Source organism: Macrotis lagotis, chromosome 4 (genome assembly GCF_037893015.1).
Source record: "Macrotis lagotis isolate mMagLag1 chromosome 4, bilby.v1.9.chrom.fasta, whole genome shotgun sequence".
NCBI classification, from domain to species: Eukaryota; Metazoa; Chordata; class Mammalia; order Peramelemorphia; family Peramelidae; genus Macrotis; species Macrotis lagotis.
The window spans coordinates 240,355,422-240,368,281 of record NC_133661.1 but is presented as its reverse complement, the minus strand read 5'-3'; the positions used below and the strand labels follow the sequence as shown (position 1 = coordinate 240,368,281).

General features: G+C 36.1%; 1 protein-coding gene across 1 annotated transcript in view; it reads right to left on the bottom strand.

The window, feature by feature from the left end:
• Nucleotides 1–12,860, bottom strand: part of STON2 (stonin 2) — a 196,331-nt gene that overhangs the window by 103,304 nt on the left and 80,167 nt on the right. Inside the window, exon 4 of the mRNA XM_074235589.1 lies at nt 7,626–7,823. Coding sequence (XP_074091690.1) covers nt 7,626–7,823 — 198 coding nt within the window. The remainder of the gene's footprint in view (nt 1–7,625; nt 7,824–12,860) is intronic.

Below are 12,860 nucleotides of genomic sequence, written 5' to 3'. Positions count from 1 at the left end.
GTAAACCTTATTACCTGAAAATTAAGTAATAGTTATTCAAAAGAAGAGAAGCATAAAACAATTAATTTTGGTAAGGGAGAGAAGGATTAGGTCATTGTTTGGTTCTCTTTATTATCTTCCAGAGTGTTGATTATACCAAATCTCCAGGGCTTGGATAATTGTTGGTCGATTCACACCTCACAGAGGATGAGCAATTAAATTTCAGAATTGGGGATAATTGGATTGGTCCAGGCTATTATGGAACTTAGCTATTTCTTTGTTTTTGGTTTATAAAAGGAAGCAAACAGACCTGGTAGAATAGCTAAATCAGACATCCACAGACAGCTGAGTCTTGACAGAAAACTTTAGAGAGTATAGGGAGGAAGGGTTAGCAATTTATATCTTGAGTATATTTCCAGCTGGCCCAAGAGAAGGGCAAGAATTCAGGACAGTTGTAGAGTGGCAAAACTTCCTTTCAAGTTCCTGAACCAAGTTGTGGAGACATAATAACATGTCCTGTCAATCTGAGAAAGGACAGCCATGGAGAAGGGAACAACAGGCTGAGTGGTAGGATTAACTGAACTCTTCAGGTGGTCATGAAATACAAGCTTTCTGAGAGTTTCTTCATACTTCCTGGACAGAAGTTTTAGTGCAAGGCCCCTTAGGAGGAGGAGCAGCATAGAACTGAGTCAAAATATTAGAGGAGTAAAACCTAAACTTTGTACTCTACTACTACCATTCAGATAGTGCATATCTGATAAGAGTTTTGGTTTTTTTGGGAAGGGCATATAGAGGTCTAACTGTCTCAGGGATGGAAAGTAAGACCTCCTGGAATGTGAGGTACTGGATTTTTCTCCTACAAGGAGTTTAAACCTTTAGTGTCAAGTAACTGAAGGGCTATATAGTTACCTGGAGTGAAGTTAGACAATATGGAAAGGATAAGAAAATTGTATTAACTAGGTATGAGCTATTGAAATCCTTTATGTTTTTCTGCATTTTATATAGAAGATAAGAGAGGAATCTTTTAAATTTGCATCTAAAGACCTAACCATGACCTATACTTTAAGGTTCCCAGAATTACCTCTAAGTGCATGTAAAATAGTGATAATTTGGGGGAATAGCCTCAAAGATTGAACCAGGTCTTGATTAACGTGGAACTTGGGGGTCTCATCCACTGGTCACAGAATATTGGAACTCATGTCTATCAGCACTTGAGATACCTGAAGGCAACATGGATTAGACTTATGTTATGTTGCTCCTGTGGGCAGAGTTAGGATTAAAAGGTAGATATTAGAAAGAGGCAAATGTTGTTTCAACATATAGAACAATTCTCTAAGAATTACAACTCTTCAAACCTGGAATGGGTTTATCAAAAGAGAGTTACGATTTTCATATTCAACAATATGATATGTGTAATGAATTTAATAATAACAATTTAGTTTCTAGAGGTCCTTTTTATAGGCAGACTCAGAGAGAACAAAGTTGCTGGAGAGATCTATCAATCCTGACAGGGTCTGCATTCTTTCCCTGACCTACATTTACCTGTTCTGTACCAAAGCAAAAATATCATGTATTATTTTCATCCAGTTCTATACAATTTTGACTCTTTGCCCAAGACTATACAATCAATTTGTCCATTCCCAATGGACTCAAGGTTAACTATGCTGTCCTACTTGGATGATCATGGTTCCCAAAACCTGGATGTGGTTGTTGTATTGTCCTGCACTGGTGAGTTTATCCTAAGGAAAAAATCACTTAAGCTACCAAAATGATTATTCTATGCTCCGCCTTCCCTTTCCCTTCCCACTTATGATCATATATGTAATATCTGGTCCCACTATAAATAAGATGGAGAAATCCCAAGATTTGCATATCTGTTCCTTGCAATGAAAGTAGTTAACTAAACTGCTACATGGCAGTTTCTCTGGCCTACTCTTTTATACACAGGTTAGAGACTAGCACAGTAAAAATTCTGTTAACAAGTTACATTAGGAGAGTATAAATTCCCTGAGATTGCAGGTGTTCAAGCAGGTAATTATCCAATCTCTGTGGAATACATCTTCATTGGGTGAAAAGCTGGACTACCAGGTATCTTCTTAATTAATTCCTTAGAATTTGTTAGCTTCTAAATGCTTAGATTCAATCACCCAAGACTTAAGTGACTGCCTATTTAACAGTAAGAACTTGAATGAGATGTCCAAGAACTATTTCTTATTTATCTTTGTACTGTATTGACCATACATCCATCTGGTGGCTTTGGACTGATTTTTCCTCATCTTTCTTGATCTATTTATGCTGTCTTACTTTTCTTTAGATAGCTAACTCCACCAGACTGCTTTTCTTCACTTTCTGATACCCACCTCATTGTTCTGGATTTAAGTCCTATAGCTAATTCTAAGGTTCGAAATAACATACTAATATCTAATCATTTCCATAAGGTAAAAATGTTTTGAATGAAGTTGCTTCTCTCTCTATTGCTGCCTCCAGTCCTCACATTCCTCATACCACATTAATGCCTGTAGTGTACACACATGATTTTATATAGAAAGTTTGATTTTTTTTAAAGTCAAAGAAAAACATCACTATAGAAGCTTGTTCCATTTCAGAAATCTCAGTGATTCCCTTGTTGGAAACAATTTCAAAAGCAAGGTTCCTTCCACTCTCTCTTTCATTTTATCTACTGATTTGAAATTATATTGCATTGAACTGTTTCTTTACAATGAAGACTGAAAGGGCTTTTCAGCTTTGTCAAAACCAGAAATGTTTATCAGAAGAGGGGGAAAAGGAAAAGATGGTTGGAATGAAAAGACACTCTTACCTAACCTTGATGTTACTGGCATTTCCTTTGACAATGAGCCAAACCCAAGTGTAGAACCAAGATGAACTGAGTTATAATCCTTAGCCTGCTTCATATCCTGTGATTAAACCAAGGTGAGGAAATTAATTTGTTTTCCTTCCCCTAATTATCCCCAAGGAGGAAAAATGAGAGAAAAGTGTAGGCAGGATTCAGAAAGTTTCCATTTACAATTATGCAACCAGACAGAATTGCCTTGTACTGTCTGCTGAATCCCCAACTGAACTCCTGTTTATGATGACAAAAGTTGTCCATCCTGAGCAATACATTACAGAATAGGAGCCAAGTCAACAGGCAGGGAGCTCAGGTACTGTAACACTTCCAACACAAATAGGAGGATTTTACCCGGCCCTCCAGGACTTCAAAGGTCTAAGGGGAACTGAACAGTAACTGTTCATAGCTATTATTCAGAGCTTGCTGTGTTTCTGAGGGAAAGATACTTAGTCTCATGACTGAAGTCGAAATTCCATTGTGCCTCTGAAACCCTGTATCTTCCTTTCTCACCTTTCCACCTCTACTGCAAACTCATACAGAGAAGAAATTTGAGCTTATAGAAAACAAATAAGAAACACTTTTTCTCAAGGCCTTTCTGTCTTAGAATTTCAGAGCTCTCAAAGATAAAATAACTATCACTCCCATCCTTAAAAACAAAACAAACAAAATAAAAAGACCAAACCTTCACCAGATCCTATCATTCCCACTGGTTATCATCCTTTCTACCTCTTTAGGACTAAACTTCTTGAGGAAGCAATGCATAAAATGGGTGCCTAAACTACCTTTTCTCTTGTTCTCTTCTAAATCTTTCTCTAATCTGGTTCCTGATCTCATTATCCAACTGAAACAACTTTCTCCAAAATTACCAATAATCTCTTAATTCCCAAACCCAATGGCCTTTTTTTTAAAAAAAAATCTTTAGTCTCTCTCTGGGCTTTGACATTCTTGATCACTAACACTCTTTCCTCACTAGATTTTTGTGACACTGCTCTCTTCTACTTCTTCTGCTATCTGTCCAAGCACTCTTCATTCTCCTTTGCTGGTTCTTTTTCCAAATCACATCCGCTAATTTAGTTATCTCCAAGACTCTGTCCTGAGTTCTCTTATTCTTCATTTCCTTCCACAAATTCTATGATCATCTTCCCAATCCTATTTGCAGTTCCTTGAAAACATACTCTATCTCCCATCTTTGCACTGACTATACCCTACTCCCTACCTCCTAATTACCCTGGTTTCCTCCAAGACTCAGATCAAGAGACTTCCTTCAAGACTCTTATACTTTGCAGGAAGTTTTTCCTGGTCCTCTCAGTTGCTGATGTCATTCCTTCTCAGAATACTTTCTTCTACTTTGTTTTTTTAATTGATATTTTATTTTTCCAAGTATATGTTATGGAATTTTTCAACATTCATCCATATACATATGTATATTTTTAAGTTACAAAATTTCCCTCCACTCTCCCTTCCCACCCCTTTCCCTCAGTGGCAAATAGTCAGGTTGACATTGTACAAACATATTTCTGATAAACATGGTTATAGATTAGTCATTTTTTTTAGTATGAGGAATTAGAATTAAGGGAAAGAGATATATAAGAGATAATTTTTATGAAGTGTTCATCAGATTCTGAAGGTTTTTTCCTACTATGTTTTATCTTACCTGGTTATTTGCATGTCACCCCAATCAAATTGTTAACTACTAGAGGGTAAAGAATGACTATTTTTTTAAAAAAATTCCTTTATATACCTAGCACTTATCATAGTACCAGCATATAGTTTTAGTACTTCATAAATTCTTGTTGATTTAACTTGACTTGATTTCTTTTTTGCATTCACCTATTATCTTCCCCTTCTCCTGAGAATCAGAGGTCTAAAGCTGAAAGGAACCTGAAAGGCCATCTGGACCTACAAATGAGAAAAATGAGTCCCAAAGAGGTCAAGTGACTTGTGTAAGGTCAGAGAGGCCATGGACACTGTAAGTGACTGAGGTAAGACTTGAAACTATGTCCTCTGATTCAAGCAGTAAAGCTTTTATTTTAAATAAGATATTTAATGCTTTGGCTATAACTGCATGTTGTTAATGTGGTTTACATCCACTCATTTCATTATCTTATAACCATCTCAGTACTCCCAGGGTAGCTATTATTTCACCTAGAGGTAAAAAGAACAGTAGTTTGGCAAGGAATAATATTTCATTAGAAGTTTATTTGGGTATCTAAATTGATAGATTAAGTGATCAACTATATATTATCAACTTTAGTCTAAATAGCTTACAATTTATAGATGAGATTATTGTTCCAGACACCACATTAGATTTCTGACCAAAGATCACACACACATTCAATGCTTAATGTGAAAGATCTAGGCTCAAACCTCTGGAAAGTGGTTGACTTGAGAAAATGACTATCTGCAAACAAAAACCTGAATGATATGATCAGGTTTGTTCCTATATCTGAGTATATCAATAAGTGTTACATAAAGTCCTTTTTTTTCCTAGATCTGGCCTAAGTATAGGAGAATATGTAAAACCTAATTGAAGTACTCATGCTGTCCTGAGAATCCTGAACTTGTCTCCTAAAAAAAACCATCCTAGTGGTGGAGAGCATTATTCTGTAAGCAGATTTTTCTTGACCAGCAGGATTAATTTATATTCAATCAAGTAAAACACCTCAGCACTTAAACTCTGTTTTTCTATATTTAAGGAAACTTTCACTGCATTAATATAACTGTATTCTTAAACAATGACTCACAGTTCTGCTTGCAGGGGGAATAACATACCTCTTTCTAAGGCAGTATCTTTTATCCCAGTGAGTCCTTAAGAGCTCAAGATCAGCTCTTGCTACACAGTCCTACTCTCAAAACTTGTGTCTTATTTGTATGAATACAAAAACTAATTTCTTCAACTATAACTGCCTGCTAATAGGTGCTATCTAGACTGCTATTCTGATTCAGGAAACTGTCTCTTGCTTAAAGGAGAAGAAAGCTTTCAATATTCTTGCCTCATTTCTCTATCTCTGCATCTTTAAAAGTAGATGAATTAAGCTGTCAATTTCTACCTTTCAGTTCCTTCCTTACTTTCTCACCTGGGACCAAATTATAACAAGCTATTTTCTTTCAAGTCAGTCAGAAAATTATATTCATATGAATTGGGGAAATGGAGGCACTAAAATTGTTAACTTTCAGAGAAATAAATTAATCACGTCTATAGCAGGTGAGACTTGTTTGAAATATCAGAGTATACCAAAGATTCTCCATGGCTAGATTTTTAAAATAATGCTGCCATAAAAACAACAGGCTACTCCAAAGTATGTTATAGATCAGACAAACATTTTCAATGAGGAAATCTATTTTTCACTCTCCTGAAGTGAATAAAATCCCTCTGAATGGGCCTATGGAGGAGCAATGAAACAATGTATCAATGAAGGAACCCAGAAGAACTGCTGAGGCTAAGCAGAATCTCAGTGAATGTATATCCTTCTCTGCCATTCTGTTCTCCTCCTTAATGTTTTGAATAGCCAAAGGGAGAGCTGAGGCTTCTAGCAACACCTCTCTCTTCTTCAGACATGCTTATGAATCACAGGGAAGACATTGTGTTAGCTCCATAATTGACCAGGTGTTCTGGAAGATTAACCAGGCAATCTTGATCAATTAATTGAGGGCCCTCATATTGATGGAGCCTCCTGCTTTACCTCTGGGAAGCCAAGAGTAGCAACATGAAATTACCTAAATATTTTGTAGATGAACTTTCAAAAACCACTTAAATCTGATAGAGACAACATAAAAATAAAAATGGTTCACATCTTCCAAATAGAAACCATCAATGGCACTAGAAATCAACAAGGAAAATATCTTTTGAACTAAAGAAACTAATGAAATGAAATATACCATTTTTATATGCCATTTTCCCCTTATCCTCAATCCAGTAGTACATCATCAAAGTATGCACATCAAAGATTCCAAACACACACAAAAAAGTCAAGAAATGCTTGTCTACTTACCAGTATTCCACAGGCCAGGAAAAGTAAATCTCACTGTCTAATCTACTACCTAGTTTAACATTAGAGGTCACAGGCATGCACAGATTGATATGAAAATATTTAGATCATGACAGGAAAAACAATCAAGGATCAGTAGAATGGAAACAGTTTCGATGGTCCCAATTTTTATCTTCTTTCACATACTGTGTGTCTCTTTCATAAACTGAGCTTTATTCTATGTCAACAGAGCTCTGTAGGCAGAAAAGATGTGTAGGAGGCAGAGAAAGATGAAAGATGAAAGAACTGCTCACAGTTCACAGATAAATGGAAGGGAAAATAAAAGGACAGGGGGAAAAGACTGGTGCTGAACAGAATCCACAAATGCCCCCATTAAAATGGTCCATAAAATAAGATCAAAAATAGCTAGCATTTATATAATTTTCAAGGTTTAAAACATTTCATATGTATATTATCTCATTTAATCCTTACAATGCCAGAAGGGACATACTATAATTATCTTATGAGGGAACTAAGTGATTTACCCAGGATAACACTGTGAATGTCCAAGACAGGATTTGAATTCAGGTCTTCCCAATTCCAAATGCAACACTAAATATTTACTATGATACTTAGTCATCTCAAATATTTCCCAACATTAAACTGCTGGTGAATCCAATAAGACCTATCTCCATTTTGCAATTTTTCATGCTGCTTTGCATGCAAATGTTTTGATAATATCCTAGCAAATACCACAAACCAAACAGTTTAAAAGAACTTTTAAGAAAATAGAAAGACATTGAAGTTATTTGGAAATTGGTTTGTCTTACCAGCAGAATCAGCTCCTGAGGCCCCGCCACTTGTCTGATCCTCAGCATCAAGAACCTGCATGTCTGTATATGATGGGCCAATACTTGGGCTACTAGTGTCCTCAGAATGGGTGGTCCAGCTGCTCTCTGAAGCAAGGGGACATCTTCCCAAGGAGTCAAAGGAAGGACATGTCCAGCAAGATATGGTTATTGGTGGGCCTAGAGACAAAAAAACAAAAGCAACTAATGTTTTATTAATTTTTTAAATTTATTTATTTTTTATTAAAGATATTATTTGAGTTTTACAATTTTCCCCCATCTTACTTCCCTCCCCCACCCCCACCCCCCATGGAAAGCAATCTGTTAGTCTTTACTTTGTTTCCATGTTGTACATTGATCCAAATTGAGTGTGATGAGAGAGAAATCATATCCTTAAGGAAGAGACAAGAAGTCTAAGAGGTAACAAGATCAGACAATATCTGTTTTTTTCCTAAATTAAAGGGAATAGTCATTGAACTATGTTCAAACTCCAAGGCTCTTTATCTGGATACAGATGGTACTCTCCTTTGCAGATAGCCCAAAATTGTTCCTTATTGTTGCACTGATGGAATGAGCAAGTCCATCAAGGTTGAATATCACTCCCATGTTGCTGTTAGGGTGTACAGTGTTTTTCTGGTTCTGCTCATCTCACTCAGCATCAGTTCATGTAAATCCCTCCAGGCTTCCCTGAATCCCATTCCTCCTGGTTCTAATACAACAATAATGTTCCATGACATACATATACCACAGTTTGCTAAGCCATTCCCCAATTGAAGGACATTTACTTGATTTCCAATTCTTTGCCACCACAAACAGGGCTGCTATAAATATTTTTGTACAAGTGATGTTTTTATCTTTTTCATCATCTCTTCAGCGTATAGACCCAGTAGTGGTATTGCTGGGTCAAAGGGTATGCACATTTTTGTTGCCCTTTGGTCATAGTTCCAAAAAGCTCTCCAGAAAGGTTGGATGAGTTCACAGCTCCACTAACAGTGTAATAGTGTCCCAGATTTCCCACAACCCTTCCAACAATGATCATTATTCTTTCTGGTCATATTGGCCAATCTGAGAGGTGTGAGGTGGTACCTCAGAGAAGCTTTAATTTGAATTTCTCTAATAATTAATGATTTAGAACAATTTTTCATATGGCTATGGATTACTTTGATTTCCTCATGTGTAAATTGCCTTTGCATATCCTTTGACCATTTGTCAATTGGGAAATGACTTTTTGTTTTTAAAAATATGACTCAGTTCTCTGTATATTTTAGAAATGAGTCCTTTGTCAGAATCATTAGTTGTAAAGATTGTTTCCCAATTTACTACATTTCTTTTGATCTTGGTTACAGTGGTTTTATTTGTGCAAAAGCTTTTTTTTAGGCTTTTACAAGGCAAATGGGGTTAAGTGGCTTGCCCAAGGCCACAGAGTTAGGTAATAATTAAGTGTCTGAGACCAGATTTGAACCCAGGTACTCCTGACTCCAGGGCCAGTGCTTTATCCACTGCGCCACCTAGCTGCCCCTGTGCAAAAGCTTTTTAATTTAATGTAATCAAAAATCATCTAGTTGGTTTTTGGTGATGTTCTCCAACTCTTCCTTAGTCATAAACTGCTCCCCTTTCCATAGATCTGACAGGTAAACTAGTCCTTGATCTTCTAATTTGCTTATAGTATTGTTTTTTTTATGTCTAAGTCCTGTAACCATTTGGATCTTATCTTGGTAAAGGGTGTTAGGTGTTGGTTGAATCCAAGTTTCTTCCACACTAACTTCCAATTACCCCAGCAGTTTTTATCAAAGCTGGACTCTTTGGGTTTATCAAACAGCAGATTACTATAATCCTCTCCTGCTTTTACACCTAGTCTATTCCACTGGTCCACCACTTTATTTCTTAGCCAATACCAAACAGTTTTGATGACTGATGAAAAGCAACTAATATTAATAGTGCTACCTTGACTGAAAAGTTTTTCCCCTTTTCAAGAGCTCAAAGAATTTTCATAATTCTTATCTCATTTGACTTTCAAAGTTGTCACCTAAGACAGAAGGCTAAGTAGAATGAAAGAAGAAGCTAGATGGTTTATTCAAGAACAAATAAAAGGTCACAGGTGATGTTGTGGTCTGCATTATAGCTTTGCTCAGAGCAAGAAGAAATGATTTAGCACAGCATTCTTGGATTCCTGAATTTAGAGCTATACCATCACCTTCAGCATAATTTACTCATTCATACTCTTGTGCAAGTGTACTTGTATATGATAGACACGTTATAATTACGTTTGTTTTCTAATGCTGTGCATATACCTGCAAGAGTTACTCTCTTCCTCTTTGTTGTGATTTGCTGTCCATGCTTTAACCCCCTAATTCAAAATCTGTCTTCCATGAAAACTTCCTTGAGTTAATTTGTGAAAAGTATAAGCAAGAAAAACAAAATTCTTGATCATGTACTATATAATATATTAGATTAATCTGGTTTGGTCTATGTTTCCTTGCTATATTGCAAATTCCATGAGATTAAAGACCACCAGTACCTTATCTTAGCTTTGTATATTCTTGCATTGTCTAGATTATAGTTTAGTTGTGTCTGACTCTTTGTGATCCCCCGGGCCATAACACAGCAATGTTAACCGAAGAATTTTCTTGACAGAAATACTGGAGTAGTTTATCATTTCCTTCTCCAGTGGATTAAGGCAAAGAGAGGTTAAGTGACTGCCTAGGTCACACAGTTTGAAGCTGGATTTGAACTCCAGTCTTTCTGAATATAAGTGCAGCCTTCTATGCACTGAGACATCAAACTGCCTAGATAGTACCCTACACATAGTGGTTGTTGTAGTGTATTGTATTGTCTGATACTTTCTCCTTTAGTTAGAAAGAGTAATGTTTATCCTCTGGGTTAAACACCTTCCCCCCATAGTGCTAAGCACATTTTATATATCTGATGACCTGTACTATAGTTCACCAAACTAAGGAGAAAATGTACATTATCTGGATACATTTTCTTTATTCTATGCTCCAAATTCAGCATTTTATATCATATTTGGAGTTTCAAAGTAAAGAATTTCGAAGCACCCAGAAGTCAAGGTGCCACCTTGCCTTCTTGAGAGAAAAAGAATGAGCAAAACAATGATAGTTGCTGCCTTCACATCTTAGCCTCTCAAATTTACTGAAAAGAACAGAAAACCTCTATTTAATGGCATGTGCAAGCTTATTTATATAGAAGTGCCATATTCAGTTCAAAACATTCAGAAAAACAATGTTTGCTACATGCCTAGGTGAGCTAGATACTTCATGAAATACAGGGATTACGCAAGGAATAATTCCAGTTATCAAGAAGTATACTATCTTGTAGGGAAAATAAAACATGCACAGATATCTATAATGCAAATATGAATATAAGTGAATGGGGGAGTCTGAAAAAAGGGTGTTAAGAGACTCAAGGCAGGAAAAGGATTTAGAAACATCACTAGAGAAGATGTGGCAACTGAACTGATTCTTAAGAAAAAGGGAAGACTTAAATAGGCAGAGGTATAGATATGTAGTGGAAGAGGGTTGTCTCTTGTGGGTGTTAGGGATCATGTACACAAAACCATAAAGGTAAGAGAGGGGAGAATTAAACTGCTGAAGAGCAAGTAATCTAATCTGGCTAGAACTCACAGTACTCACCAGAACTCATAGGAACGGTGTCAAATAAAACTGAAAAGGTAGATTAGACCTTAGGCGGTGTGGATGGACACTGAATGGGGGGCAGTGAAGTCAGGGCAATGTATTAGGAAATAAAGTTGCACAGAAAAAACATCACTCAATCTAACAGCATATACCTGGGATGGGGTGGGGGAGGGCTTCAAACGAGTCTTGGTATCTCTGCTTGATTGCTTTCTGAAGAAATACCACTCAGGTGACAAATATGTTCTGAGACCTCCGGAGTTTTCTCAGCTCTCATCTCAGTATGTGGTAGACTGTGTTGGTTCACAATATCCCCCAATCCTAGGAATGTTTCTCACCCCCCCATCTCTGCCATTGAAAATTCTTCCCTTTCTTTAAGAAGAGCTCAGGTACCACTCCCTCCATAATACCTTCTTTGATGCCCTGAGCTAGAAATCTTTCTTCTCTCATTCAATTTCACATGATACTTTGAATTTTTTCCTAGGATGTGGGAATACAAAAGTTAGGGAAGAAATTGACAACTCTTCTGGCTAGAAGTGTGTTTGTGAAATAGGACAGAAAGAAAACAGAATACACACACATAAAACCCATAATGGGCACTTAATGAAAGCTTGTTGAATAGTATACAAGAGGATGTGGACAAGGTATGTCAGGCATGAGGAGGCAAACCCTATCTCAAAAAAAAGTAGCTTTATATTTTCTCATAGTAACTCATAGTATGTTCTTTCATCTATTTATTTACTTATTTATTTATCTGTTTATTTATTTATTTATTTATTTAGGTTTTTGCAAGGTGATGGGGTTAAGTGACTTGCTCAAGGTCATACAGCTAAGCACGTATTAAGTATCTGAGACCAAATTTGAACTCAGGTCCTCCTGACCCCAAGACTGGTGCTCTATTCACTGTGCCATCTAGTTGTTCCTTGTTCTTTTAATTTTAAAGTTTGAATTTTTTATTCTGAATTAATAGCTGAATAAGAAACATATGGTAAGTTTATGTTCACTTATGACAAATTTTCCCCATGGTGGTGGTGGTAGCAGTAGGGGTAAAAGGATATCTTCTTATGTCTTGGGAAAAGGAACATTTCAAAGGGTGGGACACAGTAATTGTTGATAGGGACTAGTAAGTGGTTCAAAAAAGTGATAGGGTGCATAAACATTATACTGCACCAGTATTAATTTTTTAAAAAAATTAAATTTAACTCTATTTAGTTTAATGAATAAAGAATATATTTTATGGTTATTCAATAAATACTTTAACCCTTAAAATACCTTTAAAAATGAAATGTCTTGGGTGCATGACTTAATGAAAGGCACTGTATGTGCCTAAATTTTAGCTTCATATATATATATATAATATATATACATATGTACATATATATCTACATATAAAATCTAACTCATTAAACATATTATATAGAGGATTCATCTGTATTATATATGATAAGTTGAGAATGTATAAAATAAGAAAAGGTTAATAAAGTGCTCTTCATGCTTAGGAACTCATAAGACAGATTGTTTTTCTTCACAAAAGCATATAAAAATATGCTGCAATCAAATAAACAAA